This window comes from Hemibagrus wyckioides, linkage group LG15, assembly GCF_019097595.1.
Source record: "Hemibagrus wyckioides isolate EC202008001 linkage group LG15, SWU_Hwy_1.0, whole genome shotgun sequence".
Lineage (NCBI taxonomy): Eukaryota > Metazoa > Chordata > Actinopteri > Siluriformes > Bagridae > Hemibagrus > Hemibagrus wyckioides.
This window is the reverse complement of record NC_080724.1, coordinates 19,124,532-19,136,894: the sequence shown is the minus strand read 5'-3', so window position 1 is coordinate 19,136,894 and position 12,363 is coordinate 19,124,532. Positions and strand designations below refer to the sequence as shown.

At 40.9% G+C, this 12,363-nt stretch overlaps 1 protein-coding gene across 1 annotated transcript; it reads left to right on the top strand.

The window, feature by feature from the left end:
• The first annotated feature begins 325 nt into the window (after positions 1-325).
• nlrp12l (NLR family pyrin domain containing 12-like) lies at positions 326-11,929 on the top strand. Its single transcript, XM_058410108.1, has 15 exons — positions 326-472; positions 3,958-4,022; positions 4,114-4,212; positions 4,323-4,394; positions 4,682-4,735; positions 5,237-7,012; positions 7,159-7,332; positions 7,845-8,018; positions 8,146-8,322; positions 8,407-8,580; positions 10,247-10,420; positions 10,521-10,685; positions 10,771-10,944; positions 11,032-11,205; positions 11,554-11,929. The coding sequence occupies exons 2-15, from the start codon at positions 3,985-3,987 to the stop codon at positions 11,561-11,563; spliced, it is 3,435 nt and encodes a 1,144-aa protein (XP_058266091.1). The 5' UTR covers positions 326-472; positions 3,958-3,984; the 3' UTR covers positions 11,564-11,929.
• The last annotated feature ends 434 nt before the right edge of the window (positions 11,930-12,363 follow it).

Here is a 12,363-nt window from a genome sequence, read left to right as displayed (position 1 = left end):
CACCTTCAGGGATCTAGTGGAGTCTGTGCCTCGATGGGTCAGGGCCGTTTTGGCAGCAAAAGGTGGACCAACACAATATTAGGCAGGTGGTCATAATGTTATGCCTGGTCAGTGTACAGTATACACATAACAATATATGTGTATACTGTACACATATACAGAATACATAACAATATCATCCTTGTAAAATGGTTTGAACTCGAAGTTTTTCCATACTAAATGTGAAACGCAGATATGGTAAATTTACAATTTGAGAATTTAACAGTCCTCACTGTGGATTAAAATAGTTAAAATACTTCAGCACTGCCCTCTACAGGCGCTGTGATTCATCAAATAATAACTGGAATCATTTAAGGTGGAGCAAGAAACCAACTTCAGCTTCAGGGAAGTGAAAAGAAGTGGAGTGACCAGTTAACCAAGTTTTATCGTCATGATCCATTAAAGCCCTGATCAGCATTAGCTTCAGCTTTATGTAAGTATGAGTTCAGATTATTGATCATTTGTTTAATAGCTATGGTGTAAATTGTTATTGATTGATTGATTTAAAGATTTATTTTAGAAATGCTAGATATGCCTGAGCAGCTTTTGTGTGAATGGTGTGTGTGTGTGTGTGTGTGTGTGTGTGTCATTCAGCTTTCTGTATCAAGTTGATGTATTAAGAAAAACCTAATGAAGCTCTGATTTTGTTTCTGTAAACTTAGTTTAAGTCAGTTTATACCACAGCACCGGTAAACTCTACTTGCAGCACTTTCTATAATACTTAAAATACTATTACAGCCCATTCACCGGATTGTGTATGGCAGACACGCTGTATAAATGGGTTACAACATGTTTTTTTAATTGTCTAACAGTTCATATAGTGAGGTTTTTTGTGAGGAGATTGTTTTTTGTTGGAGATTGATTGCTCTGGATGCAGGTGTCTACTAAATAATGTAACTAAGCTTGTGTTTGTGTGCTTTGTAAATCAATTGGCCAATGTTTGTTTAGTCTTAGTTTCTCATCTAAAGGCAGTAAGTGATCTACCTGGTTTATGTTCATTACATACGACTGGGTACCAGCCACTTAAGAGTTAACTCTCAGTGCCGGTCCCAAGCCCGGGTTAAATGGGATGGTTGCATCAAGAAGGGCATCTGGCGTAAAACCTGTGCCAAAAATCAAATGATCCAGCTGAAAGAACAACAACAACAATCACGTGCCTTGTCCGTCACTGCTGATGATGTGTGAGAAACCCATGTTGTGAATCCTGGTTCATATTTTATACAACATATTCTGTTGAGAAAAAAGTCTTTGGGGCAGTTTAGAAAGCCTTTCTTTCAGGTTTCAGGTTCAGATTTTGGTGTGTTGAAATACAAAACAGGATTTAAAAAATCTGCTTAAATGATCCTCAAATCTATCGGCTGTTTCACTTAGAAGTTGAATGAATCTACACCTTGGGCTCAGAAGAAATCAGCCTCACGTCTTCATACCATCCTGTGTATTTTACTGACAGCTGTTGGTGCTGCTCTTGCATTTGCTTCCACAAAAGACCAAAATAATCTGCCTTACATTTCTGAAAAGCACATAAGATAAGATAAGATAAGATAAGATAAGGTTCTCTGTCCTGCTGGTAATGATTTGGAAGTTTATAGCTGCTATAACATAAACAAATAACAAGAACGCATTCATAGACATACCACAATGTTAAAGGAATGAGTGAATTAACTAAAGCATTATAATCACAGGAATAATTGTGCTTTATTAGGTTCTAACACCAGCTCCAGCGGGACTCTGACAAAATGACTGCCCTTTCACATAATTCATTATTGCATAATATCTTCGTGACATCCTCCATGATACTGATGAGTCATTTATCCATTACAAAGGCACCTGATGTGCAAAAATAGTTCGGTGTTGTCATTACCGCCAGCGTCTGTGTCAATCAGGAGAGGAAAACGTGCGTCAGCTTACTACATAACACTAATACGGCATGGAGAAAGACGCAATAATATTTTATTTTAGATCACAAACACGAGGATTGCTGAAGTTTCCGGGCACCCCTCAGAAGGCTGAGCTGTATGACCAATCATCGACACTGTCTTTGGAATGATTTGCAACATACAGTTTACACATGACTTCCTAATTACAGTTCGGGAAATTCTTGTGGTTTGATTCATGGCCTTTACTCCTTATTTTTACAGTTTCACTTATGTCAACATTCACATTTATGAAATCTGCATAGAAAGCATTCATGATACACAGGCAACAAAAAAAAATACGATGAGAAATAAAAATCCATCCATCCATCCATCTCCACTTTATTCCTAATTAGGGTCACAGGGATCTGCTGGAGGCTATCCCAGCACACATTGGGCGAAAGGCAGGGGTACACCCTGGACAGGTCCATCACGGGGCCACACATATAGACACACAACCATACACACTCACTCCTATGGGCAATTTAGAATTATCAATCAACCTAATGTACATGTTTTTGGACTGTGGGAAGAAAGCGGAGTACCTGGAATAAACCCACTCAGGTACGGGGAGAACATGCAAACTCCACACAGAAAGGCCCCTGCCTGTTCGAACCCAGGACCTTCTTGCTGTGAAGCAACAGTGCTGATCACTAAGCCACTGTACTGCCCAAATAAAAATAAATAAATAAAAAAACACATATTTGAATAGAAAAGTAAATTGAAAAATAAAATAAATGGTATGTACAGAATAGAATAGAATAGAATAGAATAGAATAGAATAGAATAGAATAGAATAGAATAGAATAAGATGTAGGGATGTCCTCGGATGTTGGGTGGTAACAAATAAGTATAAGGTTATTGCAAAGATTTTTATTGCAGAATTTGGTATTTAACTGTTCATAAGGTAGATGGCTTGGGGGAAGAAACTGTTCTTGTGCCTAGCTGTCCTAGTATATGGTGCTCTGTAGCACTGGCCAGATGGCAAAAGTTCAAAAAGGAGATAGCTTGGATGTGAGGGGTCCAGAGTGATTTTCTGAGCCCTTTTCCTCACTCTGGATGTATACAGTTCTTGTAGGTTGGGCAGGGGAACACCAATAATCCTTTCAGCAGTCTGAACCGTTCTCTGCAGTCTGATTTTGTCTCTGAGCCAATCCAGACAGTTATAGAAGTTGCACAGACTCAATGATGGCTGAGTAGAACTGTGTTAGCAGCTCGAACTTCCTCAGCAGCCGAAGGAAGTACAATCTTTTTTGGGCTTTTTTGACAATGGAGTCTATGTGAGTGTCCCACTTCAGGTCCTGAGAGATGGTGGTGCCCAGGAACCTGAATGACTTCACTGTTGTTACAGTGCTGTTCGTAATGATCAGTGGGGGGAGTGCAAGGGGGGGGGTGCTCCTGAAGTCCACTATCATCTTACTGAGGTACTGAGGTCCAGGTTGTTAAAACTACATCAGACAGACAGCTGCTCAACCTCTTGTCTGTAAGCAGATTCATGACCGTCCTGGATGAGGCCGATGACTGTAGCGTCACCTGCAAACTTCAGGAGCTTGACAGAGGGATCAGTAGAGGTGCAGTCATTCGTGTACAGGGAGAAGAGCAGGGGGAAGAGGACACAACCCTGGGGGGGGCAGTGCTGGTGGTGCGGCTGAAATAGGACGAGTGAAAACAGAACGTCTAAAATAGAACGAGTGGGGTGTATGTAATATGTGCCTCAAAAAATGAAAGTACAAAATCATTTGCACACATTTCAGTCTCAGTTGCGCATGATGAGAAACCTGAAACTAGTTCCACAATTTCATAGTCTAATGTTAGAAAGCTGCTCTAGACGTTGGATAGTTTTACTACTTTTACTAGTACAGGTGGCTTAATTACCAGGCTTCAAAAATCAGGCTATAAAATTTATATGAAGCTCCACTAATCTAGTCATTTACAGGTGTTCCTAATAAAGTGGACAGTGAGTGTATATAAAAAATGTAATTACATATAAATATTTGTTATACAGGTGTAAATACCCTGATTACACTCTACAATGAATCACTGTGGAGAAAGTGCTCCCAAAGTTCCCAGGTAAGCAGTTCCTACTGGTGTGTATCTATTTTCATAATGGTTTAACTGGAGAATACTTGATAAGTCTGTGGTGTTTCTTTGGCATTTCAAGCTTGGACAAGTTGGACGGTCTAAGCTGCATCTCTCTGAAGAGTTCGAATTCGATGCTGGAGCCAATTGAATTGAAAAAGGCACCTTCTCTCATACAAAGGTAGGAATTTCCACATGATCGATTTCACCAGCCATAAATTTTGAGGTCGGTTTGATTGAATTAAGAGTATAAGTCAACGTTAATTTGGGCTACATGTGTGATGTTTTAAGCCTCTGCAAGCAGCCAGGTCTGATCCCACATCCATCATCGCTGCCTGAACCGGTGATTCCAACATCCAGTAGGTAAGTCATCCCCACAGCACTGAATTACTACATTGCTATTGGTTATAGACCTAAGAGACAGTGTAATAGAGTTATGTAAACATAGTATAATGAACTAATACAAAAATTACATGGCATAACTAATGAATATTGGCTTGGGAGATTTTCCAGAAATTAGTGACATATCTCACTATTAAATATCCACTGATTAGTAATGATCAAGGATATGGGTATAGTGGGACTTGTTAAATCATGCCCTTGAAACCGTGAGTTATAATAATTGTCTTGATTTTCTCACCCACTTTCAGTAATGGATCCGAAGCCTATCCTGGAAACAATGGGTGTGAAGCGAAGATACACTGGTATATCGCAACACACACAATGCCCACACACACATAGAAGCACACACACTCCTTCACGTCTATGTGAAATCTGGAGCTGTCAGGGAGCACACCACATTTTGCTCTTTTAGCTAGCAACGCGTCAAACAGGAAGTGGTGAAGGTGTTGGGCTAATGATCGGAAGGTTGTGCGTTTGAATCCCAGGTCCAATAATTTGCTGTAATTAAGCACTTTAGCAAGGTCCTTTACCCTTCACTGCTCAGTTGTATAAAAGATGAGATAAAGTCTCATTTTGATAAGGGCGTAAATGCCAAATGCTGTAAATGTAAACTAAGCAATTATTAAGGCAAACACAGGAAACAAGATCGTCAGTCATACTCATCCAGGAGATACAGAGGTACACATTTTTTTTGGAGAAGACAGGTAATAAAAACAATCCTTTAGTAAACCAGGGCCTTAGAATTACAATACAGTATGTTATATTTAAACTATAAGCAATATAAACTGTTTCTATCCATCTAGGAATCATGCTAAGTCTGGCTCTCATACAGATACCGAAGTAAAGCTGCATCAGGAGCATAAAAATAGGCTCAAGGCAAAATTTCAGCACATTTACCATGACCTGACAGTAAAGGGTGAGTCAACGTTGTTGAAGGACATTTACACAGAGCTCTACATCACCGAGAGTGATGGCGGGAATGTCAAAATGGAGCACGAGGTGAGGCAGATTGAAATGCTCTCCAGGGCCCAAAGTACAGTAGAAATACAAATCAGATGCAACGACATCTTCAAGCCCATGCATGGACACGGAAAACCAGTTAGGAGTGTCCTGACAAAGGGAGTTGCCGGGATTGGAAAAACAGTGTCTGTACAGAAATTTGTCTTGGATTGGGCTGAAGGCAAAGCGAATCAAGATATCGATCTGATTTATCCATTTGCGTTCCGTGAACTCAACCTGATGAAGGGGGAGACGTTTAGTCTGATCAAGCTTCTCCAGCGTGGAGACATGGAAACAGCTCTTCATTGCCGAATTCTTTTTATCCTCGATGGACTGGATGAATGCCGCTTTCCCTTAGACTTTCAGAACAACCAGAGAGTGTCTGATGCAGCAGAACGAGTGTCTCTCGATGTTCTACTGACCAACCTCATCAGTGGAAACCTGCTTCCTGATGCTCTCCTCTGGATCACTTCTCGTCCAGCAGCAGCCAGTCAGATCCCTGCTCAGTGCATTGACCTGGTGAGTGAAGTACGAGGATTTAATGACCCCCAGAAGGAGGAGTATCTCAGGAAGAGAATTAGCAACCAGAGACTGGCTCACAGAATCATCACTCACATCAAGTCCTCAAGGAGTCTTTTCATTATGTGCCACATTCCTGTCTTCTGCTGGCTTTCTTCAACTGTTCTAGAGAGAACCATCAGTTCTGAGGATGATGAGAAAGTTCCCAAGACTCTGACTCAAATGTACATACATTTCCTCCTAATCCAAACCAGAACTAAAAACAAAAGGTACTCTGACAGCACTCAGGGTTCATCTGACGAAGGCATGATTCTTAAACTGGGCAAGCTGGCCTTTCAGCAACTAGAAAAGGGCAACCTGATATTTTATGAGGATGATCTCAGGACTTGTGGCATCGATGTCAGGGAAGCCGTGGTCTACTCAGGAGTGTGCTCACAGATCTTTAAAGAAGAATGTGCCTTGACTCAAAATAGTAAAGTGTACTGCTTTGTGCATCTAAGCATCCAGGAGTTTCTCGCTGCCGTATACGTGTTCCTCATGTGTAAATGCTACAAGTGTAATGTTCTTGACCAGACAAGTTGCAATACAACAGATGCTACCCAAGCACTGAACAATATCCACAAGAACGCCATTGACAGAGCCTTAAAGAGTGAAAACGGGCACTTGGATCTTTTTCTCCGTTTCCTTTTAGGACTTTCTCTGGAGTCCAACCAGAACATCCTGCGCTGTTTGCTTCCAAAGGTTGGACCCAGCCTTCGAAACACAGACGAGACGGTCAAATACATCAAGATGAAGATAGAGGAGAACTCATCCAACGAGAAATCTATCAATCTCTTTTACTGTCTGAATGAGCTTAATGAGCTCTCTATAGTGAAGGACGTTCAACAGTACGTGAACTCAGAGAGTTCCTCCAAACTTTCCCTCACACAGTGGTCTGCCCTCGTCTTTGTATTGCTGACGTCTGAGACGAAACTTGACGTGTTCGACCTAAAGAAGTACATCAGATCAGACGAAGGTCTCCTGAGGCTGATGTTGGTGGTCAAAGCTTCAGAAACTGCTCTGTAAGTCTTTTTGAAAGGTTTGAAAGGTCCTTTGTAAGGTTTTTGAAACACCTTTTCAAACACAGATTGATGACGATCCCTGAAGAACCAGTGCCTTCTTCAAATTGTTGTATATCTGTCCAAATTAAACAGACTTTGTATTTCAGGCTGGATAACTGTGGACTCACCGAGAGATGCTGTAAAGCACTGGGCTCTGCGCTCGGCTCTGATTCCTCTAACCTACTGGAGCTGAATTTAAGTAGTAACTCTATTGGAGACAAAGGGCTGAGGTTTCTTACAGAAGGACTGGGAAATGCCACAAGTAAATTAAAGAAACTGAGGTAAAGAAATGTTTCCTGATTATTTGATCATCTGAGTAAGGACTGCCAGGCCTGGTACAAAGCAAGAGTCTGATATCATGTAATATGTTAAGAAATATAGCCCAAGGTGGTGATCTATGGGGTCCAAGCACTCTATGCAGATACATTAGCAACTCAACTTGATTACTTTAGTCAGTTCATCTCCCTGTGTCTGTATATGGTATATGATTGAGATGACAATAAGATCTACTTGCCTTGACTATTTTTCCCTTGTTGTATCTGTTCATTCTACAGACATTTTGAGAAATTGTGCATGTTTTCATGCTTCCTCTAATTTGTTACTTGTACTTCCTGGTTTTGACTTAAACTGCATACTGTATTATTATACATGCAGCAGTTTAATAGATGTCTATCAGTAACAGGTAGAAAAGTATATCACAAAACACTTCCTTGACATCAATAATATATCAGTGATAAAGGGTAGGATAAAGAACATGTTGGAGCTACAGTTCAAGCTTTTCTCGTCTCTGCAGGCTTTCATATTGTAGAATCACACCACAAGGCTGTTCCACTTTGGCCACACAGCTCCTTCCCAGACTTGCACACCTAAATGTATTGGACCTGAGTGAGAACAGCTTGAGGCAGACAGGAATTCAACTACTGGCTACTCATCTCAAGAATCCAGATTGCAAACTTGAGATTCTCAGGTCAGTATATCTGCTGCTGGTGATGTCAGTCAAAACTTTTTGAGTCTAGCTGAACTTCTAGTACGATCCTGATAGGGTTAGGGTTAATGCGACTATATTTTAAATTGATTTAAATTCCCACTCCTAGACTGAAGGACTGCAGAGTTACTCCAGAAGGAAGTAAAGCACTAGCTTCGGCTCTGATCTCGAATCCGTCGCATCTGAAAGAGCTGGACCTTCACTGGAACAATCCAGGAGACGACCCAGGAGTTGAGCAGCTGGCGGATGTCCTGAAGGATCCACGCTCTAAGCTTGAAGTCTTATGGTTGGAATTTTCTTTAAGACAAACCTACACCTGATACACGCTATAAATATTTGCTATATAAATTAAACAATCTTTCTCTTTTAGGTTAAGTTATGGCGTGCTCACCGAGAAATGCTGCAAGCCTCTCGCTTCTGTGTTCAGTTGTGGCACTGCCCATCTCAAAGCGGTGGACCTGAGCGGAAATTCAATACAGGACACGGGAGTGGAGATGCTCTCTGCCGGTCTGAGAAGCCCACACTGTAAACTGGAGATACTGAGGTCACAGTCCAGCTAAACCTTTCAGTTTACATCTGATGTGTTCATTCTGCATCTAACAATCATACATTATACAGTGAAACCTCGAGTTCTTAGGGTGAAAATTTGTATTGCGAAACGAGTTTTCCCATAAGAAATAATGTAAATGTAGATAATCCGTTCCAGCCACCCAAAAATATGACCAATATTCCCAATACGAAGCGTATGGAAACTGTATGGCTGCTTACAAAGAACTGACCCAAGCCAAGCATTCCATGTCAAGGCTCCTCACAGGAAGTCGTGCCACCAAGCTTGGGCTAAAAATAAGAACAGATCACCCAAAAAATCATGTAGCTTTAGAACGGTTGACTCTTTCCACTGACGGAAACAAGTTTTGAAAAGCTCCTAGACGTACAAACAACTTCAGTTCGGTTTGTTCGTATGCCAAAAATGCTTCATATGCTGATGCAAATTTTTTTGCAAAATTTCAATTCTTAAGGCGAAAATTCTTAAGGGAGTGCATTCGTATGCTGAGGTTCCACTGTATCAGGCATGTGGAAAGGGCTGATGTTGGTGAGGGAGCAGGATTTCCATTCCAACCAAGCAGAAGCCATACCTAAGTCTAATGAAAGATCAGCTGAATAAACAGGTGGAATCAGGTGTGGCTCATTCTTGTTTAGAATAAAACCCTGCACCCACACCAACACCACCCCTCTGATAAGATCAGACATAACCTGTATTACAAGGTTCCCAACATTGGAGATGCAAATTGTTTTTGTTTTTACCTTTTCCTAACATAGAGCTCAATGCAGATGTTTATGTAATAGCCTTTTATACAGTAACTATAATATGTTTTTTTAAACCTCCATCAGGTGTTTTGATGGCTTAATGTTTTGTTTAAGTTTATTTCTGTGGTCTGTAGCTAAAGACGTTTCTCACGTGTCCTCGTATTTAGATGATCCGTGTCTGTCCGGCAGCAAAAGTGGATGCAGTTGCAAAATTGTGCTTGTACTGAAAGCAGTGGAGAAAACAAAGAGAAACAAGAGACAAAGTCAAAAAATGAGCAAAAATGTCTGGTTTTGCAAACAGAAAGCAAAGCAAACTCACTAAACTCACAGAATGAGATCAGAGAGAGAGAGAGAGAGAGAGAGAGAGAGAGAGAGAGAGAGAGAGAGAGAGAGAGAGAGAAAGAAAAGGATAGGAGGCTTGGCATGTCAGGATGAAGGCACATTGGATGATATTTCACAGTGTGTGGTGGTTGTATTGTGTGTGTGTGTGTGAGAGAGAGAGAGAGAGAGAGAGAGAAAGAGAGAGAGAGAGAGAGAGAGAGAGAGAAAGAGAGAGAGAGAGAGAGAAGGATAGGAGGCTTGGCATGTCAGGATGAAGGCACATTGGATGATATTTCACAGTGTGTGGTGGTTGTATTGTGTGTGTGTATGTGTGTGTGTGTGAGAGAGAGAGAGAGAGAGAGAGAGAGAGAGAGAGAGAGAGAGAGAGAGAAGGATAGGAGGCTTGGCATGTCAGGATGAAGGCACATTGGATGATATTTCACAGTGTGTGGTGGTTGTATTGTGTGTGTGTGAGACAGACAGAAAGAGAGAGAGAAAGAGAGAGAGAGAGAGAGAGAGAGAATGCTGTTGTGAATGTTTGACAGACTACATTTGGATTAAGTAGAAAATTCTTTCTGCAGGTTGGCATTTTGCAGTATCACAGAAAAAGGAGCTGAAGCTTTGGCTTCTGCTCTTTCTGCAAATCCTCAAACACTCAAAGAACTGGACCTGAGTGAGAACCCTGTCAGAGACTGTGGACTGAGAGCGCTCTCACGTGTGATAAGGGATTTTAACTGCAAATTGCAGACACTCAGGTAAAGTGTGAACGTATTTATTATTACCGTATTTATTGTTATGAAACCGTTGGTGTAAAGGTTCTTGAAATGGGAAACTTCCCTGAATCTCTGTGTACAGGCTTAGTCAGAGTGAAGTCACGGAAGACGGCTGTGTCGCTCTTGCTTCAGCTCTGACCTCGAATCCTGTCCATCTGCGAGAGCTGAACCTGGGAAACAACAAGCTAACAGACGCCGGGATCAAACATCTTTGCCATGTGCTAAGCGCTGAAATGTCCCGATTAGAGTGAGACCTTCGCTGTATACTGTAGCTTTAAATTGTACCAAATAGCGAAGGATATCTTCCTGATGTTCTTTCTTCTTCTATTCAGGATAAACGAGTGCTGCTTAACCGAGAGCTGCTGCGACTCTCTGGTGTCGGTTCTCCTGAAAGAATGCTCCAGCCTAAAAGTATTAAATCTGGGAGGAAATCATCTGCTGGACTCAGGAGTGAAGACTCTTTGTGTCGGGCTAGAAAGTCCAAACTGCAAACTGGAGACGTTGAGGTGTCGTTTTTAACGATCGTAGGATTAAACGAATAAAAATAACATTCAGACTGTGAATAATTACAACAGGAAAATTTCTCATTGCAGGCTGTTTAACTGTGGAGTCTCGGAGAAAAGCTGTGAATTTTTAGCATCAACTCTGAGTAGAAAGCCCTCAGTCTTAAAAGAACTGGACCTTAGCGAAAATGAGCTTAAAGACACGGATACAAAGCTGCTGAACATCTTACTCGAAGACCCAAGCTACAAACTGGATCGACTCATGTAAGTAAGATGTGTTAGAGTAAGCTATAAAACACTCGAAGGCATGCTGTTACAGGAAAAACAATCAATTTGTGTTATTCCTTTTATTCCGCATCGATTTGACAATGATTACAATTTTACATTGATTAAAGAATGACAGAAATGATTTAAGCCTATTCTCACTCAGCTTCTCTTTTGTGAGATTCTGTGGAGTGTTTGCATTACAAACACCCCGAACTAGCTATAACCAACGAAACCATCACCTTCCGACCAATCAGATTCAAGAATTTCATAGCACTGTGGTAGATCTTTTAATTCTGACTTTTCATGATGTATTGTTCATAAAGACATTACATTCTGTTTTCCCAGTTTGTACTGAACAACACAAGGGAGGCACTGACGCTGGAATACGGTGACAAATGGACATAATGGACTGTTATACCAGACAACCTGTAGTCATTTCAGAACTGTTCCTCAATCACTCCTAATTATCTCTCTTTGAAGCCGTTATATTTATTGAATATCCTTACGCCATCATCTTGCACTTTTTTATGAGTGATATATTGCATATACACTCATGGTTTGTTTTGTTTCAGAAAGGAACTACTTTAATGTCTCCTGTTTTTACAGTTATAGTAACAGCAGTGCTGTTTGTCTGATAGATTTAGATTATATGATCATATTGCTGTTTTTTTAAGTAACTTCAGATGACTGAATTGTATTGAATATTGAATTGTGTTAATATTTTGTGAACATGTTTACATGTATGTGATAAGATCTATTAAGAAATAAACAGATATGTGGATCTGTATAATTAAATGAATGTCGAATAAAACACTGAAACCTGAAAACCTCTTACATGTATGTATATATATATATATATATATATATACATACACACAGATCAGGCATAACATTATGACCACCTGCCTAATATTGTGTTGGTCCCCCTTTTGCTGCCGAAACAGCCCTGACCCGTCCTGCACTGTGTATTCTGACACCTTTCTATCAGAACCAGCATTAACTTCTTCAGCAGTTTGAGCAACAGTAGCTCGTCTGTTGGATCGGATCACACGGTCCAGCCTTTGCTCCCCACGTGCATCAATGAGCCTTGGCCCTTGCCCGTGACCCTGTCGCCGGTTCACCACTGTTCCTTCCTTGGACCACTTTTGATAGACA

What these genes read in the sequence shown, in the direction of transcription:
- nlrp12l (XM_058410108.1), top strand. Translation starts at nt 3,985, where the DNA reads ATGAATCACTGTGGAGAAAGTGCTCCCAAAGTTCCCAG. An exon ending in TGTGAAGCGAAGATACACTG is followed by an intron (nt 4,736 to 5,236) that starts GTATATCGCAAC and finishes CTATCCATCTAG; the next exon opens with GAATCATGCTAAGTCTGGCT. An exon ending in TGCAAATTGCAGACACTCAG is followed by an intron (nt 10,421 to 10,520) that starts GTAAAGTGTGAA and finishes CTCTGTGTACAG; the next exon opens with GCTTAGTCAGAGTGAAGTCA.